Consider the following 14,395-nt stretch of genomic DNA (forward strand, 5'->3'; position numbering starts at 1 on the left):
AGGACTTTTTGTGCCCAGAGACACAGAAGACCAGATCCCCCAGCTCTGGGGTCCCTGCCAGCTCTCCCTGCAGGCTGACGGAGGGTCCTGCTGCAGAAGTACATTCTCCAATTGTTATTTCATTAGCATGTGTTTTATAGCATCGTAATGCCAAGTGCTATTTTTGGCTATGACTTCACACCAGTGCCTTTGGAAAGCCACAGAACACAAGGAGAAGGAGTGAGGAAACAACCCAGATGATCTGTCGTTACAGCTTGAGCATGTGGGAAGCATCATCCCCGCTGCCTCCACGCAGATACAATCTAGTCATCAAACAGTGATTCATGCTCCAGGTTTTGCCTATATGGCCACGTCCTCTGGACCAAAGTCTGAGATGGAAACGATCCCGAGGAGCTGGAAATGTCACTGGGAGGCAGGTGGTGGTCTGACTGGTTGGAAGCAAGAGATGGCAAGATGATTGTGGAGGAACGGAGGGAGGGTGAGGTCTGACAGAGGAACAGATTTATGGTTCTTCTGCCTCAGGAGAACAAATAAGAGGATGTGTTGCTGAGGAAATGGGTGGCAGGTGGTACTGTCAGCCCTTCAAAACAAGCAGAAATATTAAGGCGCTGAGAAAAATCTGATTGAGAACTGAATATAACTCCAGTCTCGTTTGCAGAGGCTCACAGAGCTGCCAGATCGTGACAGACACACTGAGCTCTGCCTTTGTGAGTGCAGAAAAGAAAACTGCACACGCACCTTCTTGAATGTCTCATGCGAAATGAAGACTTGGGTCATTCTTTAGGACTGGATTTTAGATCATCTGTCTGCACCTTGTAAATAGGAAGGATGAGTGGACTGTAACTGACACCGAGATAGCTATGAAGTGGCCTACAGGCATGTGACAGCAAAAAAAAAACAACAACAAAAAGGAAAACCAAGGGCATAAATGAACAGGTCCTGCTGAGTGTGGCTTTTTCTGGAAGTGACAGTCCGTTGTGTTGCAGATTTTGAACTCTCTGCACGCTGCTGTGAAGTACAGTCTGCAGTAAGTGGCCTCTCACAGACAGGAGAGTCTCATCCTGCGTTGTTCATGCATTTTATAGCAGCCATGGAGAGAAAAGTGCAGACAAGGAGAGATCCTGAAAGCAAAACCCAGCACGCAGAGCTGCTCTGTCCTAGGGAGACGAGCAGGCTCTCATATCTGCTCCTCCCTGCTCCCTCCAGAACCAGCTCTGACAGGAGGTGGATACTGGGAAAAATCTCCACTCCAAAAGAGTGGTGATGCAGTGGCACAGCTGCCCAGGGAGGTGGTGTGGTCACCATCCCTAGAGGTGTTCAAGAACCATGGAGATGTGGCACTGGGGGACGTGGGCAGTGGGCATGATGGGGGTGAGTTGCAGCTGGGCTTAGGGATCTTGGAGGTCTTCCGCAACTTTAATGAGTCTATGAGTCTGTGAGTAGCTGGTAGATGTGGACTTGAGCCCTCCCTGGCTGGAAAGGAGCTGGGATCTGCTCCCTCTTCTCTTGGCAGCTGATTTCCTGCAAGGTTCCTGTGCCACTGATGGTCTTTTCTTTGTTCTGTAAGTCACTGGCATTTTGGAGGTAGGAGAGAGAGTTCATCATGAACCTGGTACCTTCTTCTGCTGGGACGTGATCCCATCCTGAGATGGGTGCCCATCTGACTGCATTAACGTGTCTGCAGTCAATAGCTGGTGACTGATAGCCTGCTGCTGTATTATACTGGTTTTCTGGTCTTAGAAACTGGAATTCTTCTCTGTATCTCCAATGCCACCATGTGGTAATTGGAAGAAAACAGTGACTGTTATAAAAGGCTGTACCTGGTCTGTGTGGGGATGGAGTGCATGTATGGGACGCTGAACATCACCATCAGGCTTTGCTTTTTGCATAGGCTTTCCTGTGGTAGGGATGTGTGTATGTGTGTGTGTTTTGTTGCTGAAATCTACATGTAAAAAACTAAATGGAGGTCAGCAGTTCAGCCATTACAGCTCATTATCAGTTGTTAATATTAAAAACACACACACGCACAAACAACAACAACAAAAACATCAAAACAACACGATAAAACAACAGCAGAGTCAACAAAACCAACGTGTGATAGTAAAAAACAAATCAAGAGAAAGGAAACTTATTGATGTTTTGCAGTGATTTACCTGCCCTGCTGTGTCATAAAGTCCCAGCAGGTGCTGTTGTCCTCCCACAGTCACGGTAACTGAAAGAGAGAAGCAGAGGGATGTTGCTTATGCACAAGCCAGTGGAATCATTTTAGTAACTTTTAATCCTAAAATGCCAGTACACCCCTGTGCTAGACATTGGTGTGTGTCTTACCATATGCTTTGCAAGGAAAAGCACCTGCCAGTTTGTAAAAGGTAATAGCTTCTAGACTGGGGAGCAGAGTCCTGCTTGAAATCTCTTAGACGTAAAGTCTCTGTCATTGTGGCTGGACAGATTGATTATTCAGCAGCTTTACTTGCTTGCAAAGCGATGCAGTAATTTTGCTAGCATATGAACAGAGCAAAACTGACATCCGGAAAGCACGAAGGCTCAGCAAGGAGCAGACTTGCTGATGAGAGCAGAATGGATCACTGCTGAGGCCACCTTGTGATGTGGAAGGGAAAGAGGAGATGGGGAAGGGTTCGGGAGCCTTCCTTCATTTCCTCATTGTGGGAGGTAGCATGCAAATAGTGCAGTTCCCACGGGGACTTGAAATTGGGCTAGCTGTTGAGTGTGGAGGTACCATAAATGCTTGAGGCAGAAGAGCCCAGGGAAGAAGGGATACCAAGAGTTGAACTTTGCAGAATGAGACACTGGCAAATGATTTCCCCATAGGAGATTACTCTCTGGTAGAATAATTGTCTTTGCAGTGCACATCTCAAGTCCACACCTTATACTCAAGAGCAAATGCACTGTATGAACTGCAGTATGAACTGCAGCAAATGTCTGGGTGTACCAGGGACCTCAAATTCCTTCCTCTGTCGCCTTTCAGAAAGGTTTCTGAGAAGTGAAGTTAGTGATATACTGAATATACTGTATTCTCCAGCAGCTGATACTCGTGGGGATACTGTCAATGCTTGCTGGGTGACATTTCCTTCCCTCCTGAATGCAGCTCAGTAGAAGTTTTTGTAAGGAATTGGGAATGCCCTTTCCCATTCCCAGTGTCTGCTGTTCTCTGGGGCTTAGCCCAGGCAGGACAGGAATGTGTTTTGTAGGATCTTGTTTGAAAATAGTGCTTTTAAAAACATATTATTTGTAAATCTTCTTGTCTTAAAGCATAATTGCAAATGCAGGATTTCTATGACTGAAGTGTGAGAATCCCTGTTATGCTTCAGATAGAGATTGAGACCCAGACATGTCTCATGTCAGTCTCTAATTCCCTTTGTTTCCCATAATTCAGCATCTAAATACTGCTGAAACTACATGTCCCGGGCTTGAAAAAATAGAAGTTTGAATATTCAACAAGAATATAAAGTCATTACAGCAGTATGTTTTCGTAGCTCCTTCTGTGTACTTCAAGGATCCTGGTTCTGGTCATGATTTTTTTAGCTGATCCATATGAGGGAAATAGGAATAGAGTCGCTAGGGATTAACCTCACACATGCTGCTTCATTTTTGAGTGGCTCAGTGTATAGCAAACTTCATTTTAGCTGCCATGCCCCTAACTTCAGGAGATGTTACACAGCTCCACCTAAAGCTATGAATGCTAAGGGAACCTGCAAATGGAAGCCATAAGGACACTTATGACATCTGGCACCCACCGAAGTCAGCCAGTCAGGGAAAGTGTAAGACCTTAATGACATGTCCCTGTCATTCTGCTAGGAATGACAGTCAGTTACATTCAGCTTTGTCCCCCTGCAGCTGTCTCTCTTGGAAATGCTATGAGTGAATGCAATGTCAGTGCCTTGTGGGGAGGACATCATGGCAGATGAGGAGTGGTGTGATGGGACCCCTGGCTCCCCCAGGTCTGCAAGTGCCCCATGACTCAAAACTGGGTCATTTTCCACTTCCGTGTGTGAGAGTCATCTCCAGGAAATCAAGTAACACATCGCTCCTGGCACGTCCCCCAGTTTCCTCCGCTTTGAAAAACAAGATCAGATTACAAAGAAAGTGATTTTCTACCTCAGATGTGTCCTGCTGGTTACATATATTCTTTCTGGAATGAAAATCAGAAGTATTCTGTTTTGCCCTGTAATTGGCCTAAATACCATCCGGTGGATGTAGAATTGTACTACACGCCTTTCTTTAATTGCTGCTGCAATCATCGGCTAGCAGCTCGTACAGAAACCTGCTGGCCAGTATTTTTCAAAAGAAAGCCTGTAAGTCTCACGATTTGCCGTCATCTCAACCCTGGGTGAGATCTCTCTTCTGCTGAGCAAACACAATTGCCCATCTGATATTTGCAGTATCTAAAATGCTCTTCCAAGGTGGGAGCGCAGGGAGGCCTCTGGGGCTGGGATTCAGCTGATTGCACTCCGCGGAGCTCTTGGCCTAATGAGGTGGTGAGGAATTCACTGCTTTGTCTGTAGCCCACAGACATTTAGTGATTTTAAAGTTGGGTAGGATTCGCAGCATCATTTATTCTGCTCTGAATAGCTTATCTGGTGTCTTCCTACAAGGCATTTTTCTTGTTCTTATACCATTCCTGTAGCTCTTCTCCAAATTCCTTCTCAAGCAGTCAGTGGGATGAGACACTGAGGTCTAAGCAATGGTTTCCTTAATGATTTAGCCAGTGGTAACATGACTTTGCTATTCCTACCTGTCTTTCCTCAGTTGCTGACCTAAAGCTTGCGTTGGCTGATTATTCTCATTACTTAATGAGCCTTGCAATAGTTTTTGCTTTTCTTTAGCTCAAAGTGAATTCATTCTTTCCTTTTGGTGTTGTAATTGCTCTGATTATAGTCTTTTTAACTCTGCGTTTGCGTGGAAAACCTGGAGACTGACTCAGATGCCCAGTGAAGCTTCTCAAGGCAGAAGGCAAATAGCCACATTGGGTCACACAGAGTTCTCATGGTATGGAAGACAATGTTAAGGATTTCTGAGAGACTGGGATTGACTATGCAGGGTCAAGCTTTTAGAGCACAATGTTTTGGAAGCATCTGAGATGCAATATCGAAGTGCTTTCAAAGTTTCCTTTCCAGGCATCTCTCAGCTGTCTCTAGGCATTGCACTTCTCCTCAGGCTCTAACTTTTCTCAGCTCTCTCATGATTAGTGATGAGCAGAGACAAGCAGCAGGACACGTGTAACAGTGGGTGCTCCTGTCCACCCCTTGAACACTGTGAAATATAAGAATTAGTGGGAAACTGCAGTGGAATCAGTGGGAAAATACCCAACCCGGACCTGCACTGCAGCTGCATTGGAAAAGCAGACCAGCACCGTGTGACAGCTCTATTGTCCCATTCTGCAACAGGAATAGATGCATCCAGACAGTGTCATCTGACAAAATGATGTATGATTTACTTTGTGTTTTTTAGCATCTTGGGAAGACAAAAGCCATAGATTTATATCTTGCCTTGCAGCTCTCCACAGCTGGGCATTTGCTGTGCAGAGAAAGCTAGCAGAAGAGAGGTACCTCTCCACTAATCGTTTTTATTCGAACGGCTGATATGAAGTGCTGCAAATCTTCCAAAGTGCACTGAGAAGGCGGACTTTAGTGTTGGCCAACCTACATGACAAAGAACACAAAAGCAGTGGAAGTGGATTAAGAAGATCAAGCAGAGTGCATCTGGTCCAGAAATGACTGAATGAAAATGGAAATTCCCAAAGCTTTCAGAACAAGCACAACACTAAAACATGAGCCAGCTTCTTCCCACTCCGGGATGTTACTTATTTATAGACAGCATGAATGAAGTTGATTTATTGGAATCATTGACCTCACTGTCTGTAAAATCAGCATTGGAGGATTTGCCATGCATCTCAGTGAGTTACTGCTCTGCTGATCAATCCTTGAACAAATTGCTGATAGCAGAGTCCAAGGAGCCTTGGGGTCTCTGCAAGGAAAGCCGTGCCCAGTTCCTCCAGTATTACGGTACTGAGGGAGCTCTTGGAACCTCAGTGTTGTGCAAAGCTCTTTTAGATGGAAAAGGCTACCCTGATTATAGTGCTTGGGGAATTGAGGAAAACTGTCGTATCTGTAAGTATTTTGATAGGTTTCATTCTGTCTTAAATACAGGGCTGTGCACAGCAGCAGGCTGGGAGGTGCTTCCTGAGTAGTTCAGCTCACTGTGCACCATCATCTGTCCCCATGGAAGGCAGTTCTGCTCCCAGGTTAGAAATTAATAATAGCTGCCTAAGTAAATGCACTAAATTTGCAGGCAAATAGACTCTGTTGTGTGCATTTCAATTATACTGTAGTTAAGGGTCTCTTTACTCTTTCCTGAAATTAATAGCTCTAAATCCAAGCAAACCTTAGAGGTACAGTGTAGCATTAAGTAGTGTAAATAGATAGACCCTGAACATATTATTAAAAATATTATGATCATTTCTAAACAGTGAAGAACACAGGATATCTTCCTAACCCTGATGGAAGGGAAATGCCCTTCGTGATATCATGTGGTTGTCTGTGGCACTGGGATGAGTGAGAGAAGAAAATTTTGGCTGTGACTGTAGCATGAGCCTATCCAAAAACTGAAAGGCAGAATGTAGATTATTATCTATATCTATATTTTTAGCTCTTCTAAATATTTTTAAGTTTTCATCACCATAGCACAATGTCTAGGAATATGTTTTGCTGGAGCTGGGATTATAGCTCAAGCCAATAGCAAAGGCTATTGTAGTGCTGAGATAATTAAAGGGTAACTGATAATTGGAATAATCTTATTAATGATTTAACTAGCCGTGCTGACCTGACCTGAACAGATGCTATGGCATTTTCATTCATTTTAACACAGATGAAGTCAGTCAAGTCTCTTTAAAGCAGCTCTTTATTGAAACCCGATTCAGTGAAGGATGAATTTGGAGTCTCTTAACAGAGATGTTATGAGCATGGTGAGTACAGCAAGGAGTGCGACTTTTTCTCCAGAGAGAAAAGGTGGGAACAAAGGGAGTCTTTATCAAGTGTTATCAAGGGAACATGAGACTTGATAAGCAGCATTGGAATAAATGGAAGATTAGTGGCAAAATGAGACAAATCTCACTGAAATGTGCCCAGGCATTACATAGGTTATTTCTCAAAATAATTGCAGAGGCTGTTTGTGTGGTTGGTGGGATCCAGGCAGTGCTCCACTGCTTCTCTTCTTGCACTGCTGGAGGATCAGAGGGAGATTTATTTATTTATCTGTTTATTATTATTATTTTTATCTAGAAAGCAGTGAGAAGCAGTCTGGAGAAGCAAACACTACATTGTCTCCTTAAAAACAGTGGCTATCTGTCATGGTCTCATTAGATGGCAGCGAAAGCAGATAATGCTCATAGAAAGGCACGAAATCTCTGCCCTGCAGTGGCCAGGTTGTCCTAACTGAGCTGGCTTTTAGATGATGGAGCAGTTATTTCACTGTGACTTATACTGGCAGCAGACCCTGCGCTCTGAACTTGACAGAGGTCCTTGGCGCTTGCTGAGAAAAACTTCAGCAAAGGCATTTTAATCCTCAGCAGCTATAACTTCAGTGGATTGCATTTTTCGAGGCTGACAGACTGAGGAGCTTTTACTTCTAGCATTCCTGAAAGCATTCCTGGCTGAGTGTGGCCAAGGAGCCTCTTGGGCAGACAGTCTGTGCTGGTCATCCCACATTAGTCAGTGTTGGTAATTGTGGTAGAACAGCCAAGGAATGAGGGGCACGGAGCTAAGATGGATGTGTCCTGGAAGCTGGGTGAAGGAGGTGGAGACATGCTCTGGCTGCTGGATGTGCTTCAAGGGAAAAATGGCTTCTCTGTTTAGAATCATAGAATATCCCATGTTGGAAGAGACCCATAAAGATCACTGAGTCCAAGCCCTGGCTCCACACATCACCATCCAAACCCAAACCCTATGTCTCAGAGTGGTGTCTCAGCACTCTCTGAGCTGCAGCACTCAGTGCCATGCCCACTGCCCTGGTTGCCCCCTGGCCCTCCCCTGGTGCAGCTCCATGCCATTCCTTTGGGCCACTCCACCCCCTGTGAGGAGCTGTAGACCACCATGAGTCCTCCACTTAGACTCCTTATTTGTCTTTCCATCCATACCCTTCCTCATCTTTTCCTCAACAAAATCTACAGATGCCAAAGCTAGAAGCAAGAAAAATCTCGTTGTACACAGAAGGGGTTAGGAACGTATTTCCCGTAGCAGCCTGATATTAGAGGAAACTAATACTGTTTGAAACAACTTGAAAAGCGTGTACCTGCTCCTGGGCCCACAGAGGGCCATGGCAAAAATGCTGCTTTGCATTTTTGTCAGGGGATAAAAATTGTGCTCAGCCCCAGGTACCCAACTTCAGCTGCTATTTGTCCTGCAGCTTGACATCAGCCCGATATTTGTCCAGCAGCTCTAAGCATGTATGACTGAGGAAGCAGAAATGTTAAACACCGTAACTTTCTGATACGACAATCTGAAGTTAGAAGGTTATATATACTTTTTTTTTTCTCAGCTACCGTGGAGGTTTTGTACGTCATTAATGCTTTGTCTGTGTCCTGCTGAGAGGCCTACCACTTTTCTCTCGGTGTGGCAGCCACTGTGGACAATGAACTGATTGTAACGTAGGAAAAGCAACCGATGCAGATGGCTGAGATTCCAGGTCTTAACCCTCTGTGAGAGGGAGAGAAGGTGAGTGCCAACCTGAGCCTATGAGATCCTTAACCTTTATTTTTGCATGACTGCATTCATGTGAAGCAGAAGGTGGGACAGGGTGTGATCATAGAGCCATAAAACAGCTTAGGTTGGAAGGGACCTGGTTGGGGCAAAGGGTCCCATGCAGCCTGGCCTTGGGCACCTCCAGGGATGGGGCACCCACAGCTATTGGGGCAGCCCCCCATGACCTGAGAAGGGCACTTTCAATCCCACATACATCTGTGGGATAGTGTGGGGACGTTTCAGGCTGTGTTGGTCTTGCAAGTGAGGAAGCAGCTGGAGGGGCTGGTTGATCGGGGGCAGGAGCATTTTGTCCTTTGAACAGAAAAAATAATCCATATTCCCACATAGAGCTGGACAGGAATTTACAGCTAGAGATGTTGGGTCAAAATTTTAAAGGTAGTTGCAAATGTGTTAGAACTAAGGCTGACATGGATTGGTGTGAGCACCCCTCTGATTTACAAATCCTGAAGTGAAGCAGCTCTGCTTTTCTAGCAAATTCATTTATTTACTTACTTATTTTACTTATTGTTCTGGGTGCCCCATCCCTGGGGGTGTTCAAGGCCAGGTTGGATGGGGCCCTGGGCAGCCTGGCCTAGTATTAAATGTGGAGGTTGGTGGCTTTGCCTGTGGCAGGGGAGTTGGAGTTTGATGATCTTTGAGGTCCCTTCCAACCCAAGCCATTCTATGATTCTATGATGATTTGCAGAAAATTTTATATTGTTTAGCCTCTTTTACGCTGATAATTAATTCTGAAATGCACAGCTTTTTCAAGAGATGGGAATTTGTAGCGGGTTTCTGCTCTTTAAACTTCTAACTCTTAGGTTAGAATTAATGCATCTAACCATGCTGCTAATCATTCCATGATTCAATACTACTTTTGCATCGTATGCTTCAACTGAGCTGACTTTCCAGGAATATCCTGCACTCCCTGTTGGCTCTAACCCCGCTTTGACTGTATTTACTCTTGAAAAAATTTATTAGGCTTCATTCACCTTTTCTTCTGCCTTGTGAGCATCAGAGGCAGCTCTGCTGAGCTCAGAGGAATGGCTTTTGGTTGGGAGGAACATCCATCATAACGTCTTCTGGTTGGAAAAGTTAAGTGAATGAATTTTGAAACAAGTGCTGTCTATCTGTATGTAAATTGCTGTTAAATGGCTTTACTTTAAGAAGTGATGGTCACTTTGGTTCCAGAAGAGAGGAAATTTATGGTGAAAGGATTATTTTTGTAACATTTCCTCTGTTCCCTTAAACAAAAAAAGAACCTCATCAGCAAAATACAGCATAGGAGCGTATACCTTAGGTAGAAAAAATAATATTAGCCTGTAGGAAATCTGGCTTCTCTGCAAATTGTTCTTTCATCCGCCAGAAACATTATTTATTTTCCATATATCATTATTGAAAGCATTATTTGCTTAATAATTGACTGAAATAGAGAGCTCTTAAAGCAGGCATTCTGAAAGATAGTTTTCCACACAATGCCTGGCAGTTTTTTTTCTCTTCCACATTGCTCTCCTGAGAACCAAACCCCAGCCCACCCCCCCCCCACCCCGCCTTGTTTTCTGGGGCTTTAATCTGTATTGGAAAACGTTGACACAATTCTTTGCTTACATGAAAGCGACACTAATGGGGATCAGATCTGACTTCAGAGAAAAGGGACTTTGAAGAAAAATCACAGAATGTTGCAAATAAAAGGGAAATTAATCCAGGTAGAAAATCTATAGCTACTTTCTGCAAATTATTACCAAGCGTGATGTGAATTGCGCCTTTGATTTGAGTGCTGGTAAGCACAGTGAATGGATTTTAAGCAGCATATTTTACACAGCCAGAGACATGAAAAGCCTTGTTTTTAAAGAAGGCATTGTTCTCCACTTCTATTTTTATGACGGCAACACCTAGGATCATGACTCCATTGTATCAGGCCTGTGCAAACACAGGGGCAGAGACCAGCCTGGCTCTGCAGAGCAAACATGCTAACAATGAAGGTGGAGAAGGAAAATTTCCTGTTTCACAGCAGGGGAAGTGAGGTGCCCAGAGGTGATGCAGCTCCTCGGGGCCAAGCGGGCAGCCTGAGGGTGCCGTGGGTGCAAAGCCCACAGCTTCAGGTTGGGTATGAGGAAAAGGTTCTACACTGAGAGGGTGGTCAGGCACTGGAACAGGCTGCCCGGGGCAGTGGGCACAGCCCCAATCTGCCAGAGTTAAGAGGTGTTTGGGCACTGCTCTCAGAGATAGGGCTTTGCTTTTGGGTGGTGCTCTGGTGAGCCACGAGTTGGACTCGATGATCCTTGTGGGTCCCTTCCAACTCGGGATATTCTATGGTTCTCTGATCTTCTGAGCTGCATCCAGGGCAATAATGTCCTACACACAGCCCTCTTGGTGCCAGAACATCAGATAACCTTTTCTTCCAGTTTCTGTCCTGACAGAGTCTGATGGATTCCCAGAAACTCTTTCAGAAAGAGCAACCAAGGAGTTAAGCTGCCAGGTTAAGTAAAGCAGGAATCAACTCAGACACCTCTAAGCTCAATTTCTGAAGCCTTTTCAGTTGCCTCAGATTGGCATTATGAAGGATACCTCTGTGTCTCCCTACAAACTCATATGTGTAAGGAACACAACCACAAAGTTACACTGGGATGGAGGTGCCTGGGGCAGGTTGATGCTGGTTTTAGACCCTCTCTGATGCTGCTTATATGGGTGGAGGAAGCACCATGTCTGTCTGGGATGTGTCTGTCTGTCTGCTAGCTCTGTTACAATGGGGTGTGCTGCTCTGCAATTAGTGACTGCATTGTGTGCTTGCTATGGCTTGTGGCAAAGCAAAGTGGAAGGAAAGAGGAAGTGAGTGTGGACCACAGAGCTTTGGCCTACAACCTGAAGACACTGTTGAGAGGGAAAGAAAAAAAGCATGACTTTTGCATTATGTGCTGATATTTTTAGTGCTTTGAACAAAGAATCTTTTCTCTGTGTTTTTCTGTCTTTTTCAGCCTAAGGCTGGGTAAAGCAGGTGAATTTTCACTCTAGAAAGCACAGAAGATAAAATAAGCTCAGCAGCTTTCACCTGGTGCACTATGTCTTTTTCACAGATCTCAAGATTGTCCAGAGCTCCAATTCAAGTGGAAAGAGGACAAAACCACTGCATGTAGTGATGCTTCCACTTTGGCTTTAGGCTGTGTGTAACCAGGCAGGGAGCATCTGCAAGGATCGGACTGTGCATCCTCAGCCTCATGGGATGATGGGCAACAGCAAGGCAATGCAGATGCTGCTCAGTGCAGCTGTTCCAAGTTCAGCATCGTGGCTCTTCCGCCTTTGCCTAATGAGCAAAGCATGGAAGGTAAAGCTTTTCCTAAACACCACCACCACCAATGCAAAATCAAGCATAATCCCACCCAAAGTCCTCAGGACTTTGGTTAAAACAGAATCTACGGAAGTGCTAGTTGGGGAAATGCTTGCAGACCTTCAGCACTGTGGCTCAGTGGCTGCAGGGAGGTGAGCTCTGCCTGTGCCCGTGCTGGCCTGGTACTGCAATGAATGTTGCGTGCTGTGGGACAATGAATAGTTTACATATCCCTCTCCAGAGCCCACCACGCAGCTTAGAGTGCAGAGGATGCTTTCCTATTGCAACTTGCCAGCAGCAAACTGTGTGTGTGTATGTGTGTGTTTTTTGTTGTGTGCTCCTTGGCCAAGTGACATTTTCCACAGATGGTTGAGCTCCTTGGCCTGAGCTCAGTCTGCACCTGCACGTGTGTAAATGGGGCCACAATTACCCAGTTTGTTGGAAATGTGCTTTCAGCCCTAAGCCCATTTTTCCTCCCTTCGTATGCTTAGAGCAAAAGAATTTGATCTCTTGCATACACCAAATTTTTACTGCAATGGATGCACTACAATTACTGTCCTCTCCTACTGTACAAATCAAATTTGTTGTTCATTTATTTCCCCTCTGGCATACAGCCTCTTTGTCTGTTGTTGTTTTCTCAGCATTTATCATCATAGCCAAAAAGCAAGCTGCAGTATCTGGAAGCTATACCTACATTATTAAATAACTCTGAGAATACTCATGGGGAGATGGGCTTTTTCTGGCTTGAAAAACATAGCAGAGTGAAAGGGCTGAATTTCATTTTGCTAAGGCTCTTGCAGGGATGCTAGAACAAATGGGCAGCTCTTTCTGTGTAATATAAACATAGATCTAAGTGCTTCCTGGTCCTCTTGGAGAATGAGTGTTTAGAGACATAAGTCTGGGGGTGGCTTCCTGGGTTGTTTCATCCTTAGAGTTGACTTAAATAGGTTGGAGCTTGAGGTGGCCATGGGAGGTGAACGAGTGACTGTTGAAATATGTAAGGATTCAGGATCCTTGTAAATCGGAACCATATTTGGAGGAGAGTGGAAAAGCTGAGGTAGAGTTGCAGGCTTCTCGCATTGCAGAATTTTCCCCCGACAGCTGGCATAGCTGCACCACGCAGTGCATATCTCAATGGAAATCTCTCTGCCCGAACCAAATGGGTGCAGCAGAGATGTAGTGGAGGTATGTGACACAGCAGCTCGGTGTGGAGCAGGATGGACGGAGCTGTCAGGCTGATGCTGATGCACACAGATATTTTTGGCAGTTTCCCTGCCCAGGCAGTGTCGAGTCTGGTCTGATGCAAACTGGCATGCTTCACTGCTGAGGCTCATATGGCAAACACTGATGCTTGGCATATATTCCTGAATTGTTTCCCTTTTAACTTGCCATACTTCTGTCTTTGTTATCTGTTTTTAATTCTGTCTCTGGTTCACACACAGCAAGATGTCTGCACTGTATCACTGAGGGGGACTGAATGATGCCTTGCCCTGAGCATTCAGACACTGGTGCACCTCCTGACTCATGAGAGTCATGCAGCAGGTCAGCCTGGTGCTGCTGTGTGTAAGGTAAGGTATTCTGGTGCTGGTTTCCCCACACATAATTTTTAGTAAAATTCTGCTGTGTCTTTACCCTTACCTAATGTAGAAAGATAAGCTGTCTCTAATCTAGTTATTAGAAGATCCACAGCTCTGCAGGTCAATGAAGAGTCAAAAGCATCGTTTAATAGCTGACCTGTGCTGCTGGCCCCTGCCTGCAGTGAGTTCTTGCAGGGAATCCAAAGCAGCTGCTCAGCAAGGATCTGTGATGTGTCTGTGCAAATCACAGCCTGGGGCCAGAGGCCGATTATTTCTGAGTTGGTGGCATATTTTTCTTCCAGGAATGTTGCGTCATTGTGTCTGAAATGTTGTCTTCCTCCTATGCAGTGACAGAGGCTGACCTCGGTCCCACAGCTGCTCTGGGGTCCTTGCTCACAAGGATGTGGATACAGAGGAGGAGGAGAGGGGACACTTTCATTGGGTTTACTCTCAGTTCAAAACACTACCAGGAAAAACCCTGTTAAATCCCCACTGGGGAGGTTTCTCCTCAATTACTGCTGTCTCATTTCCCCCCATCAGATTCCTCATGGACTTGTCATCAGCATTCATCTCGCCTGTGTGGTTCGTTCCGCCCTGACCCACGCTGCTCCCTGGAGGGGAGAGGCATCCTTGTCTGAGTCAGATGAGCTCTGCTCACACCCTGCATCCCCCATGCTCTGCTGTGTGCTTTGCAAGCACCAGCCCTGCTCAGGCCCACTGCAACACACTTGGCTGTA

The 14,395-nt window shown here is 45.4% G+C and overlaps 1 protein-coding gene and 1 long non-coding RNA gene across 5 annotated transcripts in view; one reads left to right on the top strand and one right to left on the bottom strand.

Annotated features, from left to right (window-relative positions):
- The window catches only part of RHOJ (ras homolog family member J), a 51,643-nt gene that overhangs the window by 11,740 nt on the left and 25,508 nt on the right, over positions 1-14,395 (bottom strand). For all 4 annotated transcript variants that reach the window (NM_001397247.1, NM_001397249.1, NM_001397248.1 and 1 more), the window contains one exon: positions 2,154-2,212. In NM_001397247.1, coding sequence (NP_001384176.1) covers positions 2,154-2,212 — 59 coding nt within the window. The remainder of the gene's footprint in view (positions 1-2,153; positions 2,213-14,395) is intronic.
- The window catches only part of LOC107053572, a 30,720-nt gene that overhangs the window by 1,616 nt on the left and 14,709 nt on the right, over positions 1-14,395 (top strand). Inside the window, exons 2-5 of the long non-coding RNA XR_005860327.1 lie at positions 3-1,027; positions 8,554-8,729; positions 11,831-12,078; positions 13,524-13,649. This is a non-coding gene — a long non-coding RNA (uncharacterized LOC107053572). The remainder of the gene's footprint in view (positions 1-2; positions 1,028-8,553; positions 8,730-11,830; positions 12,079-13,523; positions 13,650-14,395) is intronic.

This window comes from Gallus gallus, chromosome 5 (assembly GCF_016699485.2).
Source record: "Gallus gallus isolate bGalGal1 chromosome 5, bGalGal1.mat.broiler.GRCg7b, whole genome shotgun sequence".
Lineage (NCBI taxonomy): Eukaryota > Metazoa > Chordata > Aves > Galliformes > Phasianidae > Gallus > Gallus gallus.